This window comes from Gracilinanus agilis, chromosome 3, assembly GCF_016433145.1.
Source record: "Gracilinanus agilis isolate LMUSP501 chromosome 3, AgileGrace, whole genome shotgun sequence".
Classification (NCBI taxonomy): domain Eukaryota; kingdom Metazoa; phylum Chordata; class Mammalia; order Didelphimorphia; family Didelphidae; genus Gracilinanus; species Gracilinanus agilis.
Window position 1 is genome coordinate 395623492 of NC_058132.1, and position 25959 is coordinate 395649450.

At 35.9% G+C, this 25959-nt stretch overlaps 1 protein-coding gene across 1 annotated transcript in view; it reads right to left on the reverse strand.

Moving 5' to 3' along the window:
- Positions 1 to 25959, reverse strand: part of CFAP47 (cilia and flagella associated protein 47) — an 859036-nt gene that overhangs the window by 685970 nt on the left and 147107 nt on the right. The window contains exon 25 of the mRNA XM_044669214.1: positions 23456 to 23615. Within this exon, the coding sequence (XP_044525149.1) occupies positions 23456 to 23615 (160 nt within the window). The remainder of the gene's footprint in view (positions 1 to 23455; positions 23616 to 25959) is intronic.

Below are 25959 nucleotides of genomic sequence, written 5' to 3' on the forward strand. Positions count from 1 at the left end.
GAAGGGAAGGGAAGGGAAGGGAAGGGAAGGGAAGGGAAGGGAAGGGAAGGGAAGGGAAGAGAGGAGAGAAGAAAGAGGAATGGGAAGGGGAAGAAGAGGGAAGGGGAGGGGAGAAAAGAAGGGAGTATTCATCGAGCACAGCTCTGCAATCTATGATTTTTCACATGGAACCAGTATGATCATTCAATGGCAACATAAAGAAAACTCAAAGTTCTCAAGCTAAGTAATGTTTTGTGATACTAATGGACAATTTTTGAAAAATTGTATGACCGAAAGGATTATATAGAAAATTTGGAAAGTCTATAAATTCTAATTTCTGATCTATACCTGATTTACTATGCCTCAAATCATTTCATTTGAAAAATAAAGATAACAATACTGTTTCTCAACTAACAAAAAATATAAAGAACAACAGATTTCTGTGTTCTTTGCAAATGGAAAATAATATAGAAATTATCTCTCAAAGTATTTATATGGATATGGTATATAAGCTTCTAAAGGTAACACATTAATATCATGTGAAAACACTATAATTTCTTTTATCTTCATTTATTTCCACTATCATCAAAAGTTACTTGGCCTCCCTACTGCCAACCCTCCCCCAATCTCAGTTCATTTTCAGAGTACTTCCAAGCAATTCTTTAAGTAGATAAATTGCATAACAGGTGCCAATCCTCATTTGGTAGAGGAATTTCCTCACTAGGAGTACTCCATATTAAGTCACAGGTCTGGTCCAAAAAAAGAAAAAATAAATTTTAAATTAATCTAAGAACTATGTAACTTTAATGACCAAGCTTGTCAGCTGTTGAGAAGTAAAAATGTATCTCTTTCCTTTCTTTGCAAGAGAGGGTAATTGTAGTTATGGAACATTGTATATACTGTTCTGCATGATTTATATATTGAGCATATTTACTCTTTATTCTCTGTGGATCTCTGGGATAGGAATGGTAGAATGATTTTTTTTATTTTGGTAAATGTAGCTATTGTCAAATAAAAAAATCAATAAAAATTTTTAAGAAATACATTTTCTTATGTTAATTTTGACTCATCCTTCCAGTTTATCATTTTTTGTTGTGATGGTTCAGTCTTTTCACTTGTCTGATCCCTCCTGACTCCATCTGGAGTTTTTCTTAGCATAGAAATTCCTTTTCCAGCTCATTTGACAGATAAGGAAACTGAGGTAACCAGTGTTAAATGGATAATAATTTATCCATACCAATCAATCAGTAACTAAATCTCACTGCTTCATCCTGGGACCTTTTCAGGTTGGAGTTTGTATAGGAGAATCAGGCTCCTTTATCAACTTTCATGTTACCATCTTAACCAGAACTGTGTATTGTTCACAGTCTCCACAGGGTAGTAGTATGGGGCAAAGGCTAGTTACTCTGAAAGGTTCTTAATTGTTCCTCTGGTCTGGGCAGGGGCTGGATAGATGGTGTGGAAGGAGCAATAGAATAGAAAAAGGGCCTTTCTGGATCTTGATCAACTCTGCTTCTAGTTCCTATAGTGTTGGGGAGGCAAGGAAGAGGAGAAAGGAGAGTGAGGCAGGAAGCAAAAGAAGGTTCATCAGGTTTTAGTCAGTTCTACCCCTTTTCCTCTAGTCTAGATGAGAGGCAGGAAATAGAAGAAGGTGCTAAGTCTTGGCCAGTCCCACCATAGCTTCTTTGGGCTGAATAACAGGGCAGAAGTGGAGGGAGTGCTTCAAAAGCAGCTATTCTAGAACAGTGTTACTCAAAATTTGTTTCTCAAATTTTGATCCTCTTGCAAAACTTACACCTACCAAAGGTCTTTACCTTTTAAAATTCAAACACCTAAAAACCTGACTACTTCTCTTCTTCTTCTTCCTATTTAAGCCACTTTGCCTCTCCATTTTTTGGTCTTTTCCCTACCCCCTAATCTTCTGAGAGAAAACCTTATGTATATACAGGTTATGCAACAGAATATTTAGATTTTAGTTTTTGTTTATTTTTTTAGGTTGGGAAAAATATTTATAAAAAGGGGGAATGATGACTGGAAAAAGGTATATAATCTTAAAATTGTAAATATACATATATATTTAAAACACATCATAAATTTATATATAATATCCAAGTATGGAGTAATAATTCATATGATTTATTAAATACTCCCCTCAGACCAATTCAATCTCTTCCTAAATCATGGTGTCAAAATGATGAATGTAATATAGCTTAATTTTTGTAAGGGACATGATTAAATTCTAAAAGCAAAATACAGAATGCATGATTATCAAATTTATTGTTGCCACAAAGTGGGAAAAACTAATGCATTGGTTGACAAAATAAAGATTCAAAACTATTTGCCATACACTCTAGCTGGCAGGGTCTCTGCTCCAGGCCTAGTTTTTTTTATCTCTTTCTATACTAAAGGTCTAAACTATTTATCCTAAGACAAATCTGTCTTCCTCCTAATTCCGAATAGTCCCTGCTAAGCAATGGTTTTTAAATAAAGTTTTATTAAAATTTAAAATGTAAAAAATCATTCTTAGTTTGTAGGCTCTACAAAAATAAGTGACAGGCAGCTGTGGCTTTTGGTGAAACTATAATTTCCAGACTCCTATTTTACACTTTCTCAGTGACTTCATATGCTACCCTAAATTTAATTATCATCTCCATAAAGATGATTCCCAGATCTATATATCTAGCTCTAATCTGTCGAGATCAAGTACTTATTGTATGTTTCAAATTGTGTGGCCCACAAGCCTCTCAAGGTCAACACATCCAAAATGGAGCTCATTATGTTTCCCCTATAAGAAAACTTTTCTTTCCACTAAAGTCACCATGACCTAAGTTCTGATCTCAGTTATTCTTGATTCCTTATTATCCTTTATTGATATAATTATTTAATTAATATACCAATATATTAATTAATATTAATATGTTACATATTTAATTGATCTATAACTTATTGGTCTATAACTTACTTTATATATGTCTTTTTCTTTCTTCTCATAGGACCATCACCTTAATTCTTGTCCTAAATTAGATTATCCCCAGCAGTAAACTCCTAAATGGTCTACCTTCCTCAAATCTTTTTACACTCTAGTCCATGCTCCACACAGCTTCCAAAGAATCTTCCTCAAGTACTGTTCTGATCATTTCCCCTTCTCAATGAACTCCAGTGATTTCTTGTCTTCTAAGGTCAAAATACCAATGCCTCCTTTTGGCATTTAAAGACCTTCAGAGACTAGGTCCAGTCTTTGTTTCCAGCTTTATTATATGTTACTGTTCTTCACACACACTCTGTAATACAACTAATCTGACTTTCTGATTGTTCTTCACACACAATACTCCATTACTCACCTCCATGCCTGGAATGCCATTTCTTGACCCCTTTCTCTTTATGAACCTCAAGTTTCTTTTACATGAGGCCTTTCCTTAATACCTCCCAAATGCTAGTTCCTTCCTCTCCTTATGTTTATTTTGTATATACTTTTCTATGTAAATGTCATTCCCATGATAGAATATAATCTTCTTTTTGGTAAAAATCATTTAACTTTTGTTTTATAGCCCAGTACCTAGCACAGTACCTGGTAAATGGTCGTCTTCCTGCTCCTACCACCCACTTCTCAGAGAACCCAGTGATTATATTGACTAAGACTTTGCACTGTCTTCTATTCCCCCCCATCCAGATTGGAGGAAGATAGCTAAACACCTCTCTTCTCATTGTGCCCTCTTCTTCCCTTCAACCTGGAGGAGCTAGCATCAGAGTTGACCTAGAATAAGAAATCTCTCTTCTGCTTCCCTGCCTCCATCTAACCTAGAGGAAACAGTGTGGACTGAACAAGGCCAAGCCAGGTTCTTTTTCTTTTCCATTACTCCCACCATTCTATCATCTACCCAGATCAAAGGAACAGTTATGAGCCTTCTGGGGCCACTGGCCTTTGCCCCACACCATTGACCTGTGGAGACTGTGAACATTACATGTCACAATTCTGGTTAAGATAGCAATACGAAAGATTGTAGAGGAGTTCAGCTCTCCTACACAAACTCCAACAAATAGTTATAAAAGGCCCAAAATGGAACAATGATATTAAGTAGTAATATTAAGATAGAGGTTTATTGTTTGTTTATTGTGGACAGACTAAAAGGTTGGGTTAAAATTAACATGACAAAATTTCTTTTTTTTCTTTAAAAATTATTTATTTTTAAAAAGATTTTATAATACCTTCATTTCCGCCCCACCAAAAAAAATTCCTCTCCATCCCTACTCCAAAGATCCACAAAAAATAAAAATCAGTTCTGAACACATCCGCCATGTGGAATAGAATATTAGATGTTCTATACCCATCAAAGTGCTTAAGAGAAAAGAATCTGGACTTGAAACAAACTCCCAGTCTAATAACTAAGGCTAGAATAATGACTAAATAACATAGAGCCCCAAATATAATAAAAAATTTTATGAATTAAGATAAAGCCAAGAAGTAACCCTAGAAAAAAAGAATAACACTCCAAAAAGTACACGCAAAATCTGGGGGGGAGGGGGAAAGATGTTTTTTCCATGAGGATGAGAAGACTATCCGAAAGAAATAGAGTTACAAATAAGAACTCAAACTAGAATTGAAATAAGATTTCTGGAAAGAATCCATATAGCTTAGAATAGCTAGAAACCCTTTCCTAAGTAGGGACTCCTTCAAAATCAACCAGAATTTAATGATTCCATGAGACAATAAGCATTACTAGAAAAAAAGAACAAAAGTAGAAAATATAAAAGAGATTTTAAGTCATCTACTATCAAAAATAACTGACTTGGAAAACTAGTCAAGAGGAGATCATTTTAGAGTCATTGAATTCCCTGAAAACCATAACCAATAAAAGAGGACTAGATCCCATATTTCAAGAAAATCATGAAAAAAACTTCCTAGATGCACAAAAAAAGAAAAGAAAAGAAATCCACAATTGTTGCCTTGTAGTTTCCCAAGTGACCATTTTTATTTTTCCATCTCCAATTATGTTGATTTGGTTTCTCAGTTCCTATTTATTTCTCTCCATGAATTCTTCCAGTATCTCTTCTTAAATAAATCTGAACACTTCCAGAGTAGCATTTAATTGCATACCTACCACTACTCAACCTATTTACAGTTAAATAATCAACTAGAATAGGGATTTTTTTTTTATGTTCAAATTATCCAGTCACCCCTATGTACTTATTTTCTCTGAAATAGTTTCATTTTCCTTCCAGGCTCTTTTCAAATAGCTCTTTTTCAACAGTCTTCATCAAAATGTTTCCCCTAGTGTTAGTTACCCTCACTAACAATAAAAACCATTCTCCTTAGTTAATACCTCATTAACTTAATTCCTTCAGACATATAATCCTTTTAAATTAAAGTTAGCATTTTCCCCCTCAGAATTCTTAGTCACTGGAGAAAAAAACTGGAAGGGGACCTTATGGGCCTTATCAGAAATGTTCCAGTGTAAATAAGAATTTCCCTCTCTTTTTACAGCCCTAGTTAGCTTATTTCTTAAACTTAAGCAGGTAAAGGTCATGTACATTAATATATCAAATACATAGAACAACATGATATCAATAAAAACAAATGCTGATTTCACCAAATGAAATAAAATATTCATCACATTTTATCTTGTTACAAAACATTTTAAAAGCCATGAGTTAGAAAAAATAAGTTTTTTAATTATCAAAATGAAAAAATTGGACATTCATTAGAAGAACGTGTTTCACAAGGAAAGTGTTAAACGACCATTTAGTTTAATTATGTCTTCTATGATTTTCTATCAATGAATTACAGTTGATTTCTTTTAATTGGAATTTATTCTAAAATTCTTTTCAAATATATGCTAAAATACAAGTATACTAAAAATAAAATATGTGTGATGTATATAGTAGTATATGAATTAACTAGGACAAAATAAAATAATTCAATATATTATTTATATATTATCTTATTTTTAAATGTTTGAAATAATTTTAACATGCAATATGGCCTCCTTTTACTACTACTTTACTACTCCTTTTACTACTTTTTACTTACTCCACTTACACTATTTTACAAGCACAGTCATTGGTTTTTCATGATTTGACATAGTGTTCAAAAGGTTCTGAGATTTTCTTTCATTTTTCATCATGAAACTTTATTTTTACTATATTGAATTTTAAGTTTCCTTTTAAAATATAATTCTTTTTTCTCAACCTAGCTGTGATTTTAGTCCAGTTAGCAACTGTTTTGATTTGTTTTAAACTAGTCTTCTTTATTTCTTTTAAATTCATGATGCCTATGTTGTACTGAAGAGGAATCAATAACTGTCTTTCTGGCTGGCATATCCCTCTGAAGGCCTTTACTTATTTTATGATGATTAATATATTTTTATATTACTTATCAACCCCTTGGCATTGTTTTTCATTTTCAATTGTACTTTCCTTTGTCTACTGAAAAACAAATTGTGTTTCATTGCTTACTTTAATGATCTTTAAAATGATTCGAGTTCTCACAATACAACTGCTTATAATATCTAAGTCATTGAAGTATGCTCTGTAAGAACTAAAACTTTTGCAGTTTTCCATAGAATAATGTCCAATCTTAAAAAAATTGAAAACTCCATTGAAAAATAATTATGAAATATATATATAAAAAGCAGATCTAGTATTCAATAGACAGAGAACTAAAAGTTGGAAAAATCAGTTCAATTTCATTAAGACATTATGAGTCAGACTTACATCAATAGAAGTACCAACACATTAACATTGTAAAAATGAAACTATATCAAAATTACAAAAATTACTATCCCAAGTAATTTGCACATCACTATAAATCTTACACCAAAGCCCTATTCTAATGCCTCATCATGACCAACAGATAACTGAGTTCTCAAAGTTTCTGCTAGCTCTGAGCACAAGCAATGGTCATGAATCCAAGCCAAGTGCAGAGAGGAGAGAAGTTCATCTGAAAACCAAAAGATTTTCTACTAAAATGAACTTTTTTGTCCATAAATATCACCAGTTGTAACCAACCTGAATTAGTAGAAAGAAAATTCATACTACTAAATAATACTGAGTAAATTTTTTGTTTTAATTATAACTGTCAACTTTTCCCATAATATTAAAAATAACAATAATGCTCTTTAATCCCAGATAATATGAAGGAAAGAATCAAAAGTTACAAAGTTACTTCCATGTAATTTTGATATTGTTTTTAAGAACAGCACTTGCATTATTGGTTGGCGAATTTTCACAAAAGGCCCAAATTCTGTACTAACTCTATTTACTGCCTTTGTGGCAAACACATAATCTATTCTTTGAGTTCTGCTCATCTGCTGAATTTTGGTTATCAGAAATCATCTAATTTGTTCCTGGTTTTCCCACCAAAGATAGGAAATACATATACTGCTTGGCCTGATTCCATGCCTGCCTTTGCCTCTTTGCAGATGGCTTATGCAAGATGAATTAGAGAATTTCATTTTGTAGAAGTAATAAAGCCCCAAGCCCAGGATCACAGGTTTGTCTACATTCCTCAAATCTATTGGAAATGTCCTAAGTATGGGGGAAGAGGGTTATGCATAAAACTATACATTAGTATTTTCCACTTAGCTCTGCCTGGAGAGTCTAGAAACTTCTTCAATAAGAGGATTGAAAGAAGAGGAGGAAAGATTTTAAGTCACTTAGTGTCTCATCTGACTGCCAGAGCATATTCTTGTCAGATTTTTCTAGGGGTCCACTATGTCACTCTATATTTAAAGACTATCTCATTTGGTCACTTCCTACATATCTTCATTAAAATCTAAGCACTGGGGCAGCTAGGTGGCTCAGTGGATAGAGAGAAAAACCTGGAGATGAGAGGTCCTGAATTCAAGTTTGGCTTCAGACCCTTCCTACCAGTGTGAGCCAGAGCAAGTCACTTGACTTCCATTGCCTAGCCCTTACTGCTCTTCTGCCTTGGAATCAAAACTTATTACCTATTCTAAGATAGAAAGTAAAGGTTTAAAAAATAAAAACCTGCCCACTGAGAAGTTTGTCCATAAAAGAATTTCACTAATTGAAAGTAAAGCCAACCAGAACTAGTGTGGTATAGCTTCCTAACTCAGTTTTGTCTTTTTGACCAATCTTTTCACCTCTATATCCCCCAGACACAAAGATTAATCTGCATGATTGCAGGGTGTTACCGACTCTCATAATGATATACAAAATTCTAGATCCTTCCAACATTCCACTATAGATGTCAGTTCTAAACTACTTAGACTAAAAATACCTAAATTATAAATTTAATTATCCATTCAGATAGAGTAAAAAAGTTCTTGGTGTTCAGCTATGCCTCTCTAAAAAGACAGAAAACTAAACGGTTGCAAGAAAATAAAAGATTTCTTAAATGTCTTTAACCTTTTTTCCCATTAGGTTAAAAAAATTAACTCATCATAACAACTTCTGGACAAATCTATTCATTTTGCAAGAATGCAGATGAATTTAAGATATTCTCTAAAAAAGACACAAAACAATATTAGTGATAAAGAAATTCTCAAAACACTCCCAGGAAACAATTTTTTATCAGAGCTACTACCAAGAAACATAAACATAGTGTTCTATTAAACTCTCTCCTAAAAAAATATAACTGTATGACACTCATGGATGCAAGAACCCTAGATATGGTTTCAGCACTATGAGAAAGTTATGGCTGAGGTTGCGAGCTGCATACTAAGAAGAAAAAATAACTTGGAATGTTTTGAGCCAAATCTTGTTCTTGACATTTTGATGACAAATTATGTTCACAAAGTTATAAATTTTATACTTTGCAACTAAATGTTTTCACATAAGCAATTACCCAACAAGGTAAAGAACCTTTATTCACAACTGAAGCAAATATGCTATAAGAACAAACACTTTTAATACTTGGGGCATCCTCAAACCTAAAGAAATCACTCTTATTGAAAAGCTTTAGTAAATCAAACTCTACTATGAATTGCATTTGACTAAAGAGTTCTGAGGCAGATAGCTGGTGCAACAGATAGAATGCCTGGCCTGGAGTTAAGAAGACTCCTCTTTCTGAGTTATAATCTAGCCTCAGACTCCTGCTAGCTGTGGGCAAGTTGCTTAACCTTGCTTGTCTCAGTTTCCTCATATGTAAAATAAGTTGGAAAAGGAGATAACAAACCATCCTGAATCTCTGAGTTGAAAAAAAGGAATGATTGTTTCCTTTGGGAAGGTACCTGATTGTTGCTGCTATTGTTCAGTTGTGTCCAACTCTCTATGACCCTATTTGGAGTTTTCCTGGAGTTTTTTTTTCCAATAAAACCCTAAATGGTGTCACAAAGAGTTGGACATGACTGAAAAATGCCTAAACTACAAAACAGTGCATAAGATGAAAATTAGATCAAGAGCACTTATCCAAGATACCTCATTTAGTAAATTGACCTAGAATCAAGTTAAGGAATTACCTACCAACTCCCCCTTTTTTCTGGCAAAAATGTCACCAACCTTCCAGTCACTCAGATTTGAAACATCTTTCTTTTCCCAGCCTCCAAATGCCATGAGTTAACAGGTCTCCTCCATTCTTCCTCCATCTATTCACTTCTCTCCCATTAGTCTTATGTTCTTTTAGGTCAGGCCCACAATCCATCAGCTGGACTACATCAGACTCCTAACTGGCCTCCTGCTTTCACTCTTTCAGTCTCTCTCCCTTTTCCTATCAACCCTCCACATAAATGACAACTCAGGAACAAATCTACACACATCATGTTCCTCCTCACAAAGCTCTAATATTTCTGTACTGCTTCTAGGAAAAACTACAAGTTTCTCATTCTGATATTTAAGAAAATCTAGATCAAACTTCACTTTCCATTCTTATCCAGGATGCAGGAGTCTAGAGGAAATAACTTAACTGAGGCCATAGGATGATGATGTCCACCATTTCCTGTCTTTCATTTAGTAACTTTAGTCTACCTTCATTCAGCTCTGAGGAGACCTGACTTCTCAGAAGTTAGGCTTCCTATTCTTAGCTCTATTGGCTCATCAAACCCTCACTTCATCTACTCCTATTGTTTTGAGATCCAGTTTAAGGTTTTAACCAAAAAGGGTGAAATAAAAATGGTATTGAAAGTATGCCTTTCTTCACTTTTTTTTAATTGATTCCCTTGATATTGCTGATCCTCTGTGTTCCTCCAGGTGAATTTTGTTATCATTTTTTTCTGATTCTGAAATAATTCTTGGGTAGTTTGATTGGTACAGCACTGAATAAGCAAATAAACTTAGGTAGAATTGCTATTTTATTATATTAGTTCAGACTATTCATGAGCAATTAACATTTCTCCAATTGTTTAGATCTATATTTGTGTCAAGAGTGTTTTATAATTGTGTTCATAAAGCTCCTTGGTGTATGTTGCCATGTAAACTACCAAGTGTTTTATATTATCTGCAGTTATTTTAAATGGAATTTCTCTTTCTGTCTGTTCCTACTGATGTTGCTGGTAATATGCAGAAATGTTGCTGACCTCTGTGGGTTTATTTTAAATTATGCAACTATAATAAATTTGTTAATTTTTATTGTGGTTGAGTCTCTGGGATTCTCTAAGTATGCCATCATCTGCATCTAAGATACCATATCATCTGCATGTGTGATAGTTATAAGCATAAGGGGAGACACCATAAGCAAATTATAATAGGAACATGCTGCCTATCAGATTTATGGATAGAAGAAGAATTTCTGAACAAGAGATAGAAAGCATTGTGAGATGTAAATACATTAAATTAAAAAGTTTTGAAAATAATGTAGTAAAGATTGGAAAGAAAGCAGAAACTGGGGGGTTACAGATAGTTTCTCAGCTAGAGGTCTCATATCTAAATTATATAAGACAACTTTCTCAAATTTACAAGAACATGAGCCATTACTCATAATGGCAATAAGATATGAACAGCCAGATTTCATGTGAAGAAATAAAAGCTACACATAACCATGTGAAAAAATACTCTCAATCATTATTGATTAGAGTTGCAAATCAAAATAACTCTGAGATATCATCTCACAATTATCAGATTGATTAAAATGATAAAAAGACAAAATAACAAATGTTGGGATGAATGTGGAAAAATGGGGACACAAATACACCATTGGTGGAACTATGAACTGATCCAACCATTTTGGAGAACAATCTAAAATTATGCCTAAAGAGTTATAAAACTCTGAATAACTTTTGACCCAGCACTACCACTATTAGGTTTATTTACTAAGGTGATTGTGGAAAAGGAAAAGAACATAGGTTCTAAAATACTTACATTAACTCTTTTGTGGTAACAAAGAACTGGAAATTGAGGGGACACCCATCAATTGAGGAATAGCTAAATAAGTTGTGGTATATAATTATGATGCAATACTACTCACCATAAGAAATGATGAACAAGTTAATTTTTTAAAATTAATACATGAAAATATGAAGAGTTAAATGAGTAGAACCAAGAGAACATTATAAACAATAACAAATATTGTTTGAAGAATTACATGTATGTTCAGGTTCAGAGAAAGAACTGATTGATGGAAATAAGCAAGACATAGTTTTTATATATACATATATATTTGTCAAATGACACCTTTGCTATATGCAGGGAAGAGAGGGAAAGAGGAAGTTACTTGGGAATTTTAATGTGATAAACAAAAAAATTTTAAATATGGTATTGGATGAGAAACAGTGGTTTATTGATGGAATAAGTTAGGTATGCAATATACAGAAGTAAATGACCACAGTAACCCAGTGTTTGATAAATTCAAAGACCTAAGCTATCTGGGCAAGAATCACTATCCAACAAAAACTACTGTGAAGACTAGAAAATAATCTAGCAAAAACTAGGCATAGAGACTAACATCTTGTGCCATATACCAAAATAAGCTCAAAATGAGTATGTGATCTAAACACAAAGAGTAATATCATAAGCAAATTAAAGGAGCATGGACATGTCAGATCTATGGATAAAGGAAGAGTCTGTGATCAAACAAGAAATTGATAAGATCATGGGAGGTAAATTGGACAAGTTTGATTATATTAAATTAAAAGTTCTTAAACCAAAAAAGCCAATGCAGCCAAAATTAGAAAGAAAAGAGGAAATCTAAGAAAATTTTTTAAGTAAACTCCTCTGACAAAGGTGTAATTTTTCAAATATATAGGGAGCTAATTCAAATTAAAACTAAGTCAAATATCATCCCCTAATTGGTAAATAGATAAGGGAAATGAAAAACAGCTTTCAGAAGGAGAAATCAAAGCTATCAATAGTCATACAAAAATCTTTTAAATCACTATTAATAAAAGAAATGCACACTATCATAACTCTGAGGTCCCACTTCATACTCTCAGACTAGCTAAGATGACAGAAAAGAAAAATGACAAGTGCTGGAGGGAATGCGGAAAAGTAGGTGTACTAATGCACTGTTAGAGAAGCTGGGAACTGGTCTAAAAATTCTGGAGAACAATTTGAAACTATACTCAAAAGGCTATAAAGCTGTGCAAACCTTTTTAACTCAGAAATACTTCTCCTAGGTCTGCAACTTGCCCACAGCTAGCAGGAGTCTGAGGCTAGATTATCACTCAGAAAGAGGAGTCTTCCTAACTCCAGGCCAGGCATTCTATCTGTTGCACCAGCTATCTGCCACAGAACTCTATAGTCAAATGCAATACATAGTAGAATTTGATTTACTAAAGCTTCTTAATAACAGTATTAAATACTGAAGGGGTGGTTTCAAAAAAACCTATATAAGCTGATGCAAAGTGAAGAAAATAGAACTAGGAGCACATTGCACACAGTAACAATAATATTGTACTGACAATCAATTGTGAAAGTCTTAATCACTTTGATCAAAACAATGATCTACAATTCCAAAGGACTAATGATGGAAAATGCTATCTACCTCCAGAGAGATAATTGATAAATCATACTTTTTTATACCTTCTTTATTTTTCTTGTTTTTATTTATAATATGACTAATGTGGAAATGTTTTGCATTGCTTCCTAAGTACAAAGAACATTATATTTCTTGCCTTCTCAATGAGTGGGAGAGAGAATTCAGGGAAGGAGAGAATTAGGAACTGAATTTTTTAAAAAATATATACCCTCACTAATTTTGACAATAATTTTTAATGGATGTGAAAGGAGTAAGAGGGTAATGTAGGAACTGAGTCTGCCTCTAGAAGTCTGTGATGGCATAGAATGAAATGTAGCTATTCTGAGTGAAGAGAAGGTCTTTCAGTTGGCTGTCTAGCCAAAACAGAGGGTGCATATATTATTCCAAAGTGGAAATTTACTCTTTTCTGTTTTCTGGACATGAGGATAACTGAATTTTGGAGAGCCAATGGATGGAAGTTGATGCCCTTCCTCCCTAACTGGCCAACCTGTGAGGAAATGCCTTCATCTGAGAGAGGGCTGTGTCTTTCTCTGTCCTCTTTCCTTTGTTACAGGGCCTTGTGAGATTCTGACAGGGCAGATATCCCGAGGCCAGGCTTGAGAAGGTACTAGCCCTAAAGAGACATCTGCTTGATTCAGACCATAAGTGGGTCAAAATCCATCAGTGAGATTCTGTGTCCTCAAAGCAAGGGAGTGACTCCATCCATCAATGATGTGGCATTGAGAAAGGATCTATACGGGGTAAATATTGTGTAGCAAAAAGTTTTTAGTGATTCCACTCTTTTTGGAGGACTATGTAGTAGAGGAGAAAATGTGCCCTAGAGTTTAGGGAGATTTTTTTTCCTTTTCAATTCACTTTCATTATATCTTCTCAGTAAACAACCCTTTGTAAAATGTATTGATGTTAATTGCCTAGTAGATAATGAGGAAGAAATCTAATTGACTAATAGGACAGTTCTAGATAGGAAAAGTGGGTCTGAGTAAAATGAAACTGACCACCAAGAAAATACTCTATGCACCTAGCATATAATTTTTCCAACAAAGCAGACATTTGGCATAGACCCTGATCTTGCCAACCAGGTATGATGCTAACTGATTAACTAACAGCATAAGAGAGACTTATTTCTCCATACTTCCTCATCATCTGAGTCTCTGTCCAACTCTGCTCCTGCCACACCCTCCACTCAACCCATTGCTCTGGATACTGCCAAACCCCCTACTCAACCCATCTCACCACCAGTCCCTGCCTTTGCTCCAGCCCCTCCCCAATCCAACCCTTCCTCCCTTGCCCCAGCCCCTAACCCCTCCTTCCTTGCCCTTAACCCTTCCTTCTTTGCCCCAGTCCTTGACCCTTCCCATCCTGCCCCTTCTACCTCTCATCCTTCTAACCCTCCTTACCTTCAACCCCTTCCCCTTAGTTTACCTACTCCTTACCCTCCTTTTACCTACCCCACTGATCACCAGGTGGGGAGCCTAGAGGCAGGAATGCAAAATGATGCAGGACAAAGCCTATTTCCCTTACGGGAAGTACCCACCTTCAATAAATATGGGGTCTTGGTGCCTATAAGACACTATATACCCTTCAACCCTCAAGATTTAGCTATATTCAAAGAAAATATGCCTACTTTTGAGAAAGAACCAATCTTAATTGTAAAAAAATTAGAGAATATATTCCGAACTATGACCCCAGATGGCAAGATATTGAAAATATATTAGATGAGTTTCTGACAACCAGTGAAAAAGATAGAATCATTTCTCTGGCCAATCACAAAAAAGGTAAGGGAGCACCTAAATGGTCCCTCCAGGATCTGAACTGGAATTACAATTCTGTCCCAGATCACAACAAATTATGCAATGGCAGAGAAGCATTATTGTCAGCCATGAAAGCTTGTGCTGATACACCTGGCAGCTGGTCAAAACTTGAGGAAACCAAACAATGTACCAATGAAACTCCCTCCCATTTTATGGACAGGCTGATTGAGGTAGGAGACATATATATATATGGTCCTTGATTTAACCAGGGAACAGTATATTAGATATGTACGTAGGCAATTCATTGAGAATTCCTGCAAAGTAGTAAAAGACTATTTTAAAACTAAGTGCCCAAACAGGGAATCTATGAATCTTGAGGAACTGAGGAAAATAGCATCTTATGTTTTTAAGGGCCATGCACAAAGACATGAGGAAGACACTGACTCAATGGATGCTTTAAAAGCAGAAATTAAAATGCTAAAAGAAAAACTGAAAAATAAAGGAGAAACTATAACCCCTCTCTAAGAATTTATCAATCCATTATCTGCCACTTCTGTGTGAAGAAGGGCCACACAATGATGAACTGTAGGAATTTCTTAAGAGTAATTGGAAATAATACCCAGTCGAAAGATAACTATAGAAATAATGACAGTAATAATAATAATGATGATGAAGATTCCAGGAATCGCAACTTTAGGAGTGATAAAAATGCTAGGAATAAAACTCTGAAGATGATAACTCATACCAAATGACCCCTCAACAGTATATCTTAAGTGGAGCTCCCCCCCACACTACTCGGGGTGCTAATGCCCCTTGGGGGGAGGGGGCAAGGAGCCCAAGCATCTTTATGAAGGTACGATGTGGGGGAGGCCTTGTAATCAAAAAGGGAAACCTTTGACTTTCCAGACCCTGATGTTTTAATGCCAATTAACCCCATACATTCCCCCCCAAATAGTAAGGAACCTCATGTAACCCTAAAAGTGGGAAATTCATATTACAATTGTTTGCTAGAAACTGGGGCTTCAAGATCAGTACTGGTGAGTAAACCAGATGAAAACTGTAATTCTATTGGCTCTCTAAACGTAGTAGGGGTCTCAGGAACACCTCAAAAGGTCCCGAAACTTCCCTTCCCTGCTCTCTCTTCTTTCTCCACTCTCTGAAATAGCCTTTGAAAAAAAAAAGGTCCCAAAACTTTCTCCTTGCATGGTAAGTGTAGGACCCCTAACTGGAACACTCCTTTCTTTTAATGCCTGGATCCCCCCACAAATTTTTTGGGAAGGGATCTATTATGTAAACTTAAAGCCACAATCATTTGCAATCCAGATGGCTCTATGTCATTAGAATTGCTGGAGGACTCTTTAAACTTGTTCCCTGTACTTCTCACAGAGAGTCAGGAAGTAAAAGCGCTTCCCACCTTTGAAATCCCAGATGATATCCTGAAGTCTCTCTAGGCCATATCTTATTCTGAGGTAGGTCTACTTAAATCAGCTGTTCCTGTTCAGATTAGAACAAGAGGAGGGCCAGATTCCTCCATTCCTCAGTACCCCTTATCAAAAGAAGCTATTGAGGGAATCACCCCAGTAATAAATTCATTAATTGAACAAGGAATAATAATCCCATGCAAATAAGAATATAATACACTTATTTTACCTGTTAAGAAGCCAAAAATAGGCCCAGATGGAAAAGCCCAATATCAATTTGTTCAAGATTTAAGGGCTGTAAACAATTATGGCTTAAAAAGACATCCTGTGGTTTTAAACCCAAGCATGATTATTTCCTCTATTCCCAGTACAGCCACTTACTTTACTGTAGTGGACCTGTGTTCAGCCTTTTTCCTCGATTCCTATTCATGAGGATTCCAGACATATATTTGCCTTTACCTGGGAAAATTCTAAGTGGAAGTGGTCTAATTTACCACAAGGGTACAAGGAAAGCCCCACCCTCTTTGCACAGATTTTGAGCCAAGACAGATAATATAACATTTAAAAACTGTAATTTAATTAAATATGTGGATGATTTGCTCTTGGCTTCACCAGATGCCGAAAAATGTCAAAAAGGTAGTGAACATCTTTTAGAATTACATAAAAGAGGCCATAAGATCTCAAAAGGAAAGGTTCAGTGGTGTCTCCCCAAAGTGGAATATTTAGGGTTCATTTTAACTGCTGGTGCCCATTATAATTCTCTTAAACGCATTGAAAATATTCAAAAATTGAGTAATTCTACCACTAAAAATCACTTAAGAGCAATTTTAGGAGCAACAGGTTTTTGAAGACAATGGATCCCTTGCTATGGGGAAATTACTAAACCCCTTATAGCACTAATAAAAGATTTAGTCCCTGAACCACTGAAATTAGAGCCAGAACACCGGTTAGCTCTATTGAATCTAAAACAAGCTATCCTATCTGCCCCTGCTCTAGACATCCCAGATTATAACAAACCATTTACTTTATATATACATGAACATAGAGGGGTAGCTTCAGGTGTTTTAACTCAAACTTTGGGACCTTATCAGCATTCAGTTGCTTATTATTTGGCCCAGCTGGACCCAGTAGCTGCAGGAGCACCACCATGTCTTAGAGCAGGGGTCAGCAACATATGGCTCTCGAGCCATATCTGGCTCTTTTGAGGGCCAGATATGGCTCTTTCTGCAGGAACTATAAAGTCAATTTTTTCAGGCGCTATTACAGGAGAATGCACTGTTACAGGAGCATGCACTGTGAGCACTGTATGACTCTCACAAAATTACATTTTAAAAAATGTGGCATTTATGGCTCTCACGGCCAAAAAGGTTGCCAACCCCTGTCTTAGAGGCATAGCTGCCACAGCTTTGTAAAAAAAACTGTTGATGTAGTATTGGGATGCCCATTAACAATTATGTGCCCATATGAAGTAGAAGCATTACTGCTAAGACATAGAACACAGGAATTTTCTGATCAGAGAATTACAAGGTAAGAAATAACCTTACTAAACAATGAGAATATTACTTTAAAACGCTGTACAACTCTTAATCCTGCCACCTTGCTTCCTGATTTACCAGTCTCAGAAGAACCATTACATAATTGTGGAACACTAGTGTCCATGGCTGAAAAGCCTCGAGACAATCTCTTAACACTCCTTTAGGCAATTCAAATCTAGTCTTATTTACTGATGGTTCTTCTTTTATGAGGGATGGCATATGCTACACTGGATATGCTATAGTCACAGAATTTGACACTGTATGGTCAGCTTCACTGCCCTTAAATCTAAGTGCTCAAGGTGCAGAACTCATAGCCCTAAAACATGCATGTATAATTGCCAAAGATAAAAAGGCAACAATTTATAGATTCTAGATATGCGATTGGAATTTGTCATTCAGTGGGTATGTTATGGCTTTAGAGAGGTTTTTTTACCTCAGCTGGAAAATCTATAACTAATGCAAAAATTATTAATGAAGTTCTTTCTGCTCTCCAGCTACCAGAAGCCCTAGCTGTAGTTCATTGCTTTGTCCATACATGTGGCACTGACCCTGTCTCCAGGGGAAACAACCGGGAAGATACTGCTGCAAAGCTAGCAGCTATAGAAGGGCCTGAATTAATTTTAACATTAACAACCGCTGATGACTTAAATTTACCACTTTCCTATAATGAGAAGGAAGTAGACAAATGGAAGCAGAAATTTAAAGCTAAATAGATTAATGGAGTATGGGTGTCCTCTGAAGGAAAACCCCTGCTCCCTAGAAACTTTTATCACCAAATTTGCCAATCCATTCATAAAAATGGTCATTATGGTACCCAGGGCATTGTTGGCTCTATTAAAAGGGTATGGATAGCTCCTGGCATAGCCACTATAGCCTCTAAAGTGTGTGCAGCTTTCCCTACATGCCAAGCATATAACCAACATGCCTTTCATGGCAAGGCTTTTGGTCGGCATCCTCTAGTTTAAACACCTTTTGAGCACCTGCAAATTGATTTCATAACAATGCCAAAGGCTGGACAATATAAATTCTGTCTAGTCATAGTGCATAGTGGATCAACTGACCAGGTGGCCGGAAGCATTTCCTACTGCCCAAGCCACAGCAGCTTTTGTCGCCAAGGTGCTTTTAAAAAAAATCATTCCTCGTTTTGGTCTGCCTGCACATATTGACTCGGACAGGGGAAGTCACTTTACTGATTCAGTTTTATCTGAAATATATTCCTGTTTGGGGATAACTCCCAAATTCCATGTACCATATCACCCCCAGAGCTCAGGCCAAGTTGAAAGGATGAACAGAGAACTTAAATCTATGATTGGCAAATTATGCACTGAGACACATCTGCAATGGACTGAAATTCTCCGTCTAGCCCTATTTTTATCTTAGAAGCAGGCCCAGGGGAGATCTATATATCTCACCATATGAGATACTTTTTGGACATCCCCCTATACAGGCAAAACTTTTTCTCTTGCATATACATCACTATTAAGAGAAGATACTTCTATTGCTTCCTATATTCAGGAATTGCAACACAAACTGTGTGAACTCCATGAATCTGGAACTGTAGTACAAGCAGGACCAATAGACTTTTCACTTCATGACCTGAACCCAGGAGACAAGGTTTATATAAAGAATTTTCAACTCACTGGAACAACTCAGCCTTCATGAGAAGGGCCATTCCAAATATTAATAACCACTCCAACAGCTATAAAAATTAGAGAAAAGGACTCCTGGATTCATTGCTCATATGTAAAGAGACCATCTTCCTTTGAAACTGATTGACTGTTTCCTATTACATACATTGAAGATAACAGTTCATAGACAGTGGATACTGTTTTTGGAATCACATTGTATTTTTTTCTCCCTGAATTTATTTTTAATTTTATTATTGCTTTCCTATTATCTTTTAATAGAATAATTGATTTTTTTCCCTTTTTCTCATTTCTTGTACTGAAAGTACATATAATCACTATTAATCTTTTTTATTTTTTGTAGTGATATAATTTTAATGTATATATTTGCTGTAATATTACTGCTTACTCACAAGGCTTTAGACTTTGGGAACCTGCCATGTATTGTTAAATGTTATGGGACTGTGATTAATGCTTCTGTCTGATTCCAGGAGAAGGGAACACAAGAGCCATTAAAAAGTGCCTTCTTAAGGCAAAAGGTCATGGAGACCAATTGACCAATACCAATAGGATTGATGAGAAAAACTGCACAGTCCTAAGGAGTATAAGGTCAAAAAGACCATACAAATACAGGTGGGAATGAGGAACTCCCATGCCAATACTAAGGACTTGAACTCAGTGTAAGACTTGAAGTTGCAACACTTAACATATGTGTAAGACTACACTGCCAGTTGTAAGGATTGAAAAGGGGTTTTACGGGTTCAATATATTAAAAGGTGGTTGCCAGGAAAAATTTCCCCAATTAAGGAATAATCTCAAGTCAAAATTGACTTTTATTTACATTTAGGAAGGATGAAGGTAGGGAATTGAGAGAGAGAAACTCTGGCCCAGACTAGAGGCCCAGACCAGGTAAGGATTTGGAGGCCCAGCAGTTGAGGCATAAAGGTTAATTAAACAATGCTTCTAGCTACAAGGCCTTTACAATTAGAGAGGCGCCCCTGAGGGTAGAGCCTCCAGAAGCACCAAGGAAAGAGAAAGAGAGTCAGCCTAACTTACCCACATGGAAAAGTTTAGGTCACAAACCAGAAAGCTCCCTCAGGTCCCCTTCACTACACCAGTTGCAGTCTCACTCACTCCTGCAGCCTCACTAGAAGCTGTCTTCTGCCCAAGACCCCAGCTGACTGAGGATCTTCTCCTTTTAAAGGGGTCACTTATGCGTCACTTCCTGCTCCTCCCTCCTAATTCACATGTCCAATCACAATAGATGCTTTCTCATAGAAAACGTAGGGGGCAGTGCCTCAATTTTGATTGGTTACTCAAAATAGCACACATGGGTTAGGACCTCCCAGAATTGGAAGGTGCTCTCACCTTTGTGTAGACTTAATTTAATTATCACACATTCAGGTACCGAAGGTTGGCCATCATCCTGGCTCACCCATATATTCCTGAGAGTGAAGGTAAATCAGACCAGGGAATGACAGACACTTCCCTTGCACATAAATCTGGTCCTTTTTCTCTCTTATAGAATAGAAACTTCCTGCAGTCTTAGCTGCCAATGTGTAAGTGCAATATCACTGCATTTTGTTCTACAGACTAGTAGGATGGAAATTATATTAATTGGACCCTAATACAAAGGCCAGTTATGAATTTATTTTTGTTTATTCAGAAATTTTATATATAGAGATTTTGATATTTTGATTCTGATTTTAAATGTTTTCTTTCTCCCAAAGTTTCATTTTTCTTCTATTTGATTTTCTTTTTATGTTTTTGTTTTTTCTTTTGAATTGACTCATACAACCTCATAACTCAACCATGCATCCTGAGCTGATCTGGGTATTTCTTTTTTAAATACCCTCTTCAAGGGGGATTGTATTTTTATAAAATCCAAGATTTAATTTTTTGTTCAAGAAAAAAAAATTCTCAGGGAAAGAAGCTTGCTGACTCCTTAATCCAGAGGATGAACTGTTTTCAGAAAGATGCCTGAAGAATCTACATTGCATCAAGAGATCCAGAATGAACTTTGGGGTACAATTGATTGAACTGATGGGGTTTGAACAGTTACTTTGAATGTACATTTTATGCCAATAGGGGACTGCCCCCAATTGGTTTCTTGTCAATGTGCCTAGCAAAACATTGGTTTTGTGTTCTCTCTCTTCCATTCCCCTCTTATCTCTAAATATTATAGTTAGAAGGCCTTTGCGGGTATAACATGATTATGTGAAATGATCACTTGGGGTGACTAGGCACCCAAGGATCATTGAGGGGATTGTGTAAATGGAATTAGCTCATCCTCATTCATTGTTAGACTCTAGCCATCAGAAATAATGTCACCCCACCCAACTTAGTGGGGCGGGGAAGATCAGTTACCCACACGTGACAATAATTAACAAATCAAGAAGAAGGGATTGCCCTTTGGACAGTCCAAAACAGTGTTGAGGCTGCCATTTGTCCACTTGAAATTGAAGGTGGATGCAGGAAGTGATGAAAGATGCTATCTCTTAAATATGATGGTAACTTCCTGTGGAGGGAGTTGGCACTTTGAACTTGGTGTAGAAGGATCTCTGCTGAGACCTCAGAAGGCTTCCCTCTGAATTGTCACATGGGTAAGCTAGGCTGACTTCCTTTCTCCTCCTTTGGTGTTTCTGGAGGCTCTACCCTCAAGGAGGCCTCTCTTGTCTCTCTAATTGTAAAAGGCCTTGTAGCTAGAAGCCTTGTTTAATTAACCTCTGTGCTCCTTTGCTGGGGCCTCTAAATTCTTACCTGGTGTGGACCTCTGGTCCAGGCCAGACTTTCTCTCTCTCAATTTCCCTACCTTCAACCTTCCTAAATGTAAATTAACTTCCATAAAAGTCATCCTGACTTGGGTCTATTTTAATTTGGAATTGAGTTAATTGGATTCCTGGCAACCATACCTTAAATATCTAGTTTTCCCTCTTACATTGGGAAAAATTGTTCTCACTTGATCATTTTACCTAGGGAAGTCTTCACATGCTTGGGGTAGTCATCCACCTAACTTTCCAACAGTTCTTAGGGTTACTGCTTGTCCTCAACCTGATTTAGTCTGCCTGCCAAGAGAGTTTACCAGAATATGGTGACTGTATATACTACAGCTTCTTGGAGCAACAGGTGAGAGTTGAATGACAAGTGGATATCTAAGATAGATGAGATGTCCTGAAAAGGGCCTGGCAAGTGGCCATACCTCATATACACCCCCTTGTCAGGTAAGGTGGTACAATGTACCAGGTCTGGACTCAGGAAGACATGAGTCAAAATCCAGACATAGACATTAATAGCTGTGGGACTCTGGGCAAGTCACTTAACTCTATTTGCTTGTTTCCCCATCTATAAAATGAGCTGGAGAAGGAAATGACAAACTACTCCAGTATCTTTAACAAGAAAACTACAAATTGGGTCAAAATGAGTAAGATACAACTGAAAAATGACTTAATAACAACAAAAAATATGCCATACACTGTACCAGGCACTAGAATACAAAGAGATGGAGACAAGGAAAAAGCATTTATAGAGTGCCTACAATGTGCCAAACTCTGCTAGGTGCTTTATAAATAATTTTCCATTAGATCAAAGAATGAAATAATACCTAATAGAAGGTATTTTCAATATCACATCGCAACTTCACTAAGTTCTACATGTGAGTAGGCTGCCCCAATATAGATATTTTCAATCAGATTAACCTGAACCACTGAGTAAGGCAGTTATCTAATAAGAAAATAAGTTATTTTTCAAAGACATTCTAAATAATCTAAAAAGTAAATTAAATATAACATCATAATGACCACGACTGATGTCACATGAAAACACGATAATGAAATTATAAGACCCTAGATATATAGAGACTGAATGAAATAAACAGAATGACCAAAGCCAAAAGCCATTCATTCTAAAAATGTAAAACAAATGTCTACATATAAAAAATGTATCAGTTAAGAAAACATGGCTAAGTCTGTACAGAATTCATTAATTAATAAATAAACTCCTGGAAAATTATTTTTATTGTTTTGTATACCAGTGATGGGCAAATTTTTTAAAGAGGGGGCCAAAGGAAAGGAAATGCTCATCTGTCAGTCTGTTTCTAAGGCAACTCTTTCGAAGTTTCATTGCATTATATCCTACTCACTGTATCTGTCAGATTAGGAATAACGTTGCAGGGCCGGGTAGAACATTTCAGGGGCCCACATCTGGCCTGCAGGCCATAGTTTGCCCATCAGTGTTGTATACTGTTAAGGAAACAACAGCAAAAGAAAAAAATACTTACTTGAACAGAAGCTTATGAAAATAGTACTCATTTCACCTGGTTCAAGAGAACCAGAAAGGGTACTAAATGTAAAAGTGCCGTCTTTTACTCTTTTGCCTGCGTAAGTAAGGTCCAAATTCCAATTTACCACTTCTTTTGAGGTGCTAATCAGTTCAAGAACCTGTAAAAGAATAAAAATAAGGGGATTACATTACAAAATAAGAGAAACAATCAGTATAGTAATTCTCGGTTTTCTGCATATTGGACATTGAGAAATGAAGAGAAAAAGGAGAGAAAGAACTAGCAAGTTATTCTTCTTTGAGAGTTAAAGTCTCTCAGTTTACAATTATAAAAATAATACTAAACATGTACATAGATCTTTACAAAATCTAAAAATTTATTCCTTACAATGTCCTTATGAAATAGATGGTTCTTCTCTTCAGTGGTCCCTCCATATTTTGAAGGATGGAGACACCACAGAAGCAACTCAAGGAATTATCAGTTATTCTTCTCTTAGGAAGAAAAGATACCCTAACCATATTTTACATTCTTGCCAACCTGTTCTCTTCTATTTTCTAGCCTTTTCTCACTGTCCCCTGGGTCTCTGTAAATATGAAAATTTCAAGAAATTTAGGTTCTTATTCAATTTTTTAAAATCTAACTAGATGTACATAGTACATACCTGTTTTATTTATAACAGGCTGGTTCTTTAAGATAGAGAAATGTCCAGCTCATGAAGCCTATGAGCTCTCTTGCATTTAGCCACAATCAAATATTTAACAAAATAAATCTTATCTCTTTAAAAGATGTACAAAGGTGCCTGTGCATTTATCAAGGGTATTTTGATGAAACTATAAGACAAGAACTGATAAGCTTTCCAAAATTATTTTCAAAAGTAGATCAAATCTTTATGATCATACAATGAACTGAAAAATCTTAAAAATAAACATAACCTTTAATGAATATGTGCTTTTAAAAGCATTTGTCTTTGTAGAATAAAGTACTGTCTAGAAGACTCTCTTCAGGGAAGTACATTCAAAACAAACATTAAAATTATACAAGACTTTGTGACAGACGCAACTATGAAGATAACTAACTGTTCAATAATCTGGTACATATACATTTAGTGAGGTATCAAACAGAGAGGTAGCTGTTCACCTAATACACTTTCAGTATCATGGAAGATGTTCTATGAAGAATTCAAACAAATGATAGGTAGCTTTACTGTTGGTGGTACTAAGGTTTTTCAAAAACTCTTATTTAAAGATGATACTATATTACATATACCAAATCCAGAAACTCTGCACAGCCTCCCCAAAGCTCTTCATAGCACTGGGAAACATATTGTTCTAACCACCTGTACTAAAAAAAAAGAAATAAAAATGCCTATTACCCACATTACAATAGGTAACTGAATAGCTCATCAAGTTAGTCCAAAAATGTATATCTTAGACAGGCATCACACTGAGCTGAGCTCAAAATTGAAAAGGAAGAAAGGATTGTGTTAAATGAATTTAGGAAACTTAACTATGCTTTCAAAGATCCCAAATTTTTCCTACTTAAAAATTATCAGTACCCTCCCAGTGAAGCTTCAAATGGATCCATAATTTAGGCATAAAATGGCATCATCAACAAACTATAGCATTAAGGAGAAATTGAGTTTCAGATCTATCAAAAGGAAAGCAATTTCCTCCCAATCAAGAGATAAGAGATTATTTCAGAAGATAAAAAGGACAATTTTGAATGAAAAAACAAATCCAGTTGTTCTGGAAACTAATTTGGAAATGTGTCCCAAGAAATCATTAAACTATGTAGGGTCCATTTCACCATCCACTAAAGTATCTATTTAAGATATACATATTGAGAAGTGGAGTTAAAATGGCAGAGTGAAGGATCTCAACTGTCAAACTTCCTCCAAAACCTCCTAAAAATGATCATAGGAAATAAGAAAATGAATTCTGAGAAGAAAAAACAACAAATTACAAAATTTCCCAGGCCAGGGCAGCTTAGAAAGTCAGAAAAAGAGGTCTTTGGATACTAGCATGGGGACTTACAGAGAGTGCAACATTAATTGTAGGCCTTTGAGGTGGGAGCAACAACAAAGACACTAGGCATACCCAGCATATAGGGACTTTAAGGGGACTGAGCACATGGTCAGTAAAATATCTCATGTGACCCATGTACTAGCACTGGGCATGGAATCCAGTCCCATTAGGCGACTCCATAGCCTATTACCCAGTTCCAGGTTGCAGTTCCAGCACAGTAAAGAGGAGTAGTGGCAGTAGAAAGAGAGCTGGAACCCTACCTGACTAAGGACCACAGTGAAAACCAAAAGGATAGTAAGTAGATCTCTCCCCAAATCACACCAGCTAGGAATCACCAACCACCAACACAACCTATTGGTCCCCAATCTAGTTTCAGAAGCTCAGGCTATCCATCTTTCCCAGAGGTGAACAGAGTCCAACTCTACCATAAAAGCCAGTAAAGAAACAGGCTAGAAAAACAAGAAAACTAAAAAAGAAGAA